This window comes from Octodon degus, unplaced genomic scaffold (genome assembly GCF_000260255.1).
Source record: "Octodon degus isolate 3935 unplaced genomic scaffold, OctDeg1.0 scaffold00122, whole genome shotgun sequence".
NCBI classification, from domain to species: domain Eukaryota; kingdom Metazoa; phylum Chordata; class Mammalia; order Rodentia; family Octodontidae; genus Octodon; species Octodon degus.
Genome location: NW_004524698.1, coordinates 926,473 through 931,419, shown reverse-complemented (window position 1 = coordinate 931,419; position 4,947 = coordinate 926,473). Strand labels below are relative to the sequence as shown.

Here is a 4,947-nt window from a genome sequence, read left to right as displayed (position 1 = left end):
TAGCAGGAAGCTCTCCACACACTCACCGGACCTGGGCTAGGACTCGGTCTGGGGTTTCCCGGACGTGTGCAGAAATTCCTACTGGGTGGAAGGGGTGGGGAGGTACGGCGGAGTGGTGGGGGGCGGCCCGATGGGGTGGGAGAGGGTCTGGCCCTCCCTGCGCCTAGGCTGGGACTGGTCCCGCTGGTGCAGGTTAGCAGGAAGCTCTCCACACACTCACCGGACCTGGGCTAGGACTGGGTCTCAGTTTTTTATTTTAATAGAGTACTACTTGTTTGTTTTCGTTTCCTGTCACCTATGCTTTTGGTATTATATCCAAAATTTCATCACCAAGACAAAAAATTTCAGGGGTCTTTATCTGTTATCTCCTAGGAATTTAACATATTTAAGTACTATATTAAGTCTTTAATCCATTTTGAGTTGGTTTTTGTAAGTGATATGCAACAGCTGTGTGGTATTTTCTTTTTCTTGCTTGATTGTAAGCAGTTTTCCAAATACCTTTTTTTTTTTTTTTTTTTCAAAACTGGGGATTGAACTCAAGCCCATGATCTTGCCAGGCAAGTGCTTATTCTACTAAGCTATCGCCCCAGTCCACCAAATACCTTTCGATATACATCTGAAATGTCCCTCCCTGTGTTTGGAAGGTGATTTTTCATGGGGGTGGTGAACTCATCAGTGGATTCATCCATTGATGAGTTCTCTAGCTGAAGGCGGCACCTGGTTGAAGGTGTGTCCCTCGGGCTGGAGGTATAGCTCCCTCTCAGGGCTCTCCCTTGACATTCTGCTTCTTGCTTTTATGGGTGGAGCAGTTTTTCCTCAGCTTTGTCCCCATGCTATTCTGTTTCTGCCTAAGAGCCAGTTGACCTTGGGCTCCCAGAAACTGTGTCACAAAATAAACATGTTGTAGTTTGAGTTGTGGGCATTTTGTGCCTGCAAGGAAAAGGTGTGAATATACTCTTCTTTTGAAAATCCCATCATATCTCTATTGTGTATATTTGAGAACCTTGCCAAATGTTAGTTCACTATATGTGTCTTAGTTTGCTTTTTTAGTCATGGCCACTGAGCTGTCTCCCCATTTAGAAATGGATTCAAATCTAATATTTGTCCACTTTAGTGATACTTAGGATTTGAAGCAGTAAATTTTCAGTAGCAGTTTCTACTGTGAGTTCAACCTGATCTGTTGCTCTAAAAGTCTTCTTCTCTTTGACATTTCTTTCTTTTTTAAAAATGTATTAGTACAGGGGCTACAGGTCCTCACTGCAGAGTTTGGACTTGTAGTGCTCCTCCTGTTTTGAGTCTCTCAAGCACTGGAATTACAGGCATGCGCCACCACACCCAGTCTCCTTTGCTGTCTCAGCACACCCCAGAGGCAGGGCTGGCACAGCATGCCAGGGATCGAACTTCAGTCCCTGTACTCTGCCTGAACAGGTGCTTTAGTCCACTGAGCTATCTGGCTGGCTCTCTTTGGTACTTCTTTGTGAGGGTGCATAATATTAATCCTTGGATTGTGCTTCCCTGCGTGGATGTTGTGTTTGTGTAGCCCAGGGAGGGACCCACTCCTGGATCCTGGTAGAAGGCCCATAAATAATTACTGAGTGAAACACATTATGCATTAAAAAATCTTTAAGGATCATTTCTGCTGTAGTTCTGTCCATACCATTTATTGTGGACACTCATGTTATCTTCTCATTTGTGGGATTCTACCCTTTAAAAGGAAAATTGCCTTGTCCTACTCATGAGCCAGGGATTTCTTTCCATCAAAACATTTTGAGTACTTCCAATATACCTCAGATCATTTTAGTGGTTCAAATGGATCTACCAGAGATTTCATGGCAAATTCCTGTTTACTAAAGGCCCACCATCTTAGTTGCTCATGGAAGCTTTTCTCATTTAGATTCCTGCCTTTGCAAAGTTAGCCTTGATGGTTATTTTTATTCTTTATGAAGAGTGATTGTACTGTGGGTGCAAAGCATTGTGGACAGCTTATACTTTCTTCATTTTCTTGGGTCTTCTGTTTTAGGAATTAAATTGCCTGTTTAATTATCCAGTTTTTTGAGTCTTCTGTTACAAGAATTGAAATAACTTTGTTTCACCCTGATTTTGCTTTTATTTTATTCTATTCCCAATACTCTTTCCCAAGAAGCTTGTAGTATAACATAGTCATATTTTTGTTTAAAAGTGATACATATCATATGTCCATTTTACAAAATACTGATCTAAAATTTTAAGTTACCTTGTCTAATGTGTTTATATTTTGGTGTAGATTGCTAAAATTTGAACCTGAAGCATCCTGTTAATAAATTACTGTACAGGGTAAATTCAGAAAAACAAACTAGTGACCCAAAAACAAAATTCCTTTGTCTTCTCTTTTCCTGCCTTGCTTCCTGTCCCCTTAAGTCCTAGTGTCCTGTTCCCACTTTCCCAACCCCTGCCTAGGATGGTGCTATGGAGTGAGTCCCAGGAGGAAGGTTTATCAAGTCAGATACACACTTACACTGCATTTCTCTTTTCACACTTTTCCAGCTGGCTTTTCAGAATGTTTACTCTTTCCTTTTTTTCAGGTTCACAGATTTATGTTATGGAAAAAAATTCATAGAGACCAAGGTTGCATTTTGCTCCTTTTCACGGTCTTTTGACCTTTGTTGTAGAGCTTTGGTATAGTTATAACTTTAGAACCTACAGAAATTCAGGTGCAGATCTACAAAGTTCGAATTTATCCAGTTGTGCCTGGCTTGGGTCTGGCTGCTGTGCTCAGCTCCTTCCTGCTGTCGTCATTGGGAGTAAATCTGTTGTGCCCCTCTGGTAAGATGTTCTGCTCCTGGACTAGCTGGGTGGTTCTATCCCCTACTGTCTCTGCAGGGACTGCAGCTGCAGAGTTTCAGCCCAGGCCTGTATGCCAGGCCTGAGCTGAGTCTGAAGGGGACAAGAGGAAGTGAGGGAGAGGGTAAACTCTCCTACACACTCACTGGGCCTGGGCTAGGGCTGGATCTGGGGGTCCCGAGAACACCGCAGAAGTTCTCACTCACTTGGCAGGCATGGGGGGGGTACTATGGAGTGTTGGGTGAGTCCCAAGGGCAGGGAAGAAGGTTTCATGCTGCTCTTGGGTTTGGACTGGACAGGACGTGCAGGTAGAGTAGCTGGAATCTCTCCCACACACTCACTGGTCCTGGGCTATGGCTGGATCTACCTTCCATTTTGTAAATAATTGCATTTTAGTACTATTATTATTTTTTTTGACATTTTGTAGCTGTCACTTTTATTGGACATTAAATAGCTATGCTTTTCACATCGAGTCTAATATGCTGAAATACACAGGAGGCATTTCTTGAGAGTGTGGCTTCTACATGGAAAAGATTAAGGCGGACTGCTCTTGTACGCCTCTTATCCTCACGTCCACCCTTTGGGAGCTACTCATTCCTTGCATGGAGCAATCTTATCAGGCTTTCAACAGCAGCTTCAATTCCAAGCACTCCTAGCAGGGTCTGGAAGCTCAGAGGAGCATTTTCTATGACTCCATTCTTGTCCAGCTGTAAGGCTCGCTGAGGAATTTTTGTGAGAAGATCCAGCTTTGGTAAAACCTTCCCTTCTTCATCTACTTGTATCCTCCAAACAATCACCAGTTCAAACCCTGGGTGGCGAGCACTGCAGATCCCCAAGCAGTGGGAACAGGACCCTTCTGGGAGGTGTACTATGTCTGGGTACTTGTCCTTGAAATGTTTAAATGTGCGCTTACGATACTCATACCACTTCACAAAAAAATGCAGGCCTCGGAAAAACATGAATAAATCTCTTCTTTCTTCTGCTCTAGACACAAAGTCACTTAGTTCTGAGTATTCTGAGGGCTCCATTATTATGGCAAGGTCAGTAATGACAGAAGATAATTTCTCCTTATTCTGTGTTTCCAGAATCTGTAATTCAAGTTGAAATGTAACTATGTGGTAATTTCCTGATAATCTGTGTCTCTGTAGAACTTTCTTTATACCTTCTTCTGCCATCTCAGTGCTTGTCAGATCCTCCATTGTCTTAGAGTAATCTGTTATAGTGAAGCCAGTAAGCACACTGAGAAATGAAAGTTCTGATTCTAAATGTCTAAGATCACTTCTCAAGCATTCTGAAGATTCCCATCCTGCAGAATCTGGTTGGTGTATCTCTAGAAATGATTTTAGTTACTGGAGGTTTCAGTCCATACTCAGCTGGGTCCAACGCAGAGCAGCACAGAGCAGAAAGCAACCTTTCATGGTGGTGGCAAAGAGCAGTACTATTATTTTGATGTGCAAGAAAGGGATGCCACTACCCCAAATGAGGAGACATTAAATTGGAACTTAGGTCTTTGAACTGTAGAAAGCCTTTCATAGTACAGAAAACACTAGAACCATAAAAGATAAAGGAGAAATCACACATTTGGGATTAGATGAAAAAAGGAGGCTTCCAAGAAGAAAAACATCATTACCATAATTAAGATAAAATAAACTGATTTTTAAAAAAGATGTGCTACATATATAATACGGAATTGACATACATGATGTGAATTGGATAATGACTTTAAAGAGTTGACATATGTGAGGAACAAAGGAAAAGCAAGAAAGCCCTGAATGGTCACTTTATTATAGGAAAAGTATAAGAAAAAAAAAGGAACCTTCTAGAAAATGCCACAGAGTATTCCACCCAAACACAGCTGAATACACATTTTTCTCAGCTGCACATGGGTCATTTTCTAAAATAGACCACATGCTAGTCGATAGGGCATACTTAAGTATATGCAAGAAAACAGAAATTATCCCATGCACATTATCTGACCACAGTGCAATGAAACTGGGAATAAATGACAAAAGAAACCAGAAAAAATCTTTAAATACGTGGAAATTAAATGACACCCCACTCAGTAACCAATGGGTCACAGATGAAATTAAACAAGAAATTCAACAATATCTACAATTCAATGAAAAT

General features: G+C 41.6%; 2 protein-coding genes across 2 annotated transcripts in view; both read right to left on the bottom strand.

Moving 5' to 3' along the window:
• Naa16 (N(alpha)-acetyltransferase 16, NatA auxiliary subunit) overlaps nucleotides 1–4,947 on the bottom strand; it is a 250,544-nt gene that overhangs the window by 151,844 nt on the left and 93,753 nt on the right.
• On the bottom strand, nucleotides 3,287–4,157 carry LOC105743386 (centromere protein P-like; the record flags this gene model as incomplete). Its single annotated transcript, XM_012516706.2, has 1 exon — nucleotides 3,287–4,157. A coding segment is annotated over one exon (750 nt), but the record flags the coding sequence as incomplete, so codon positions are not given.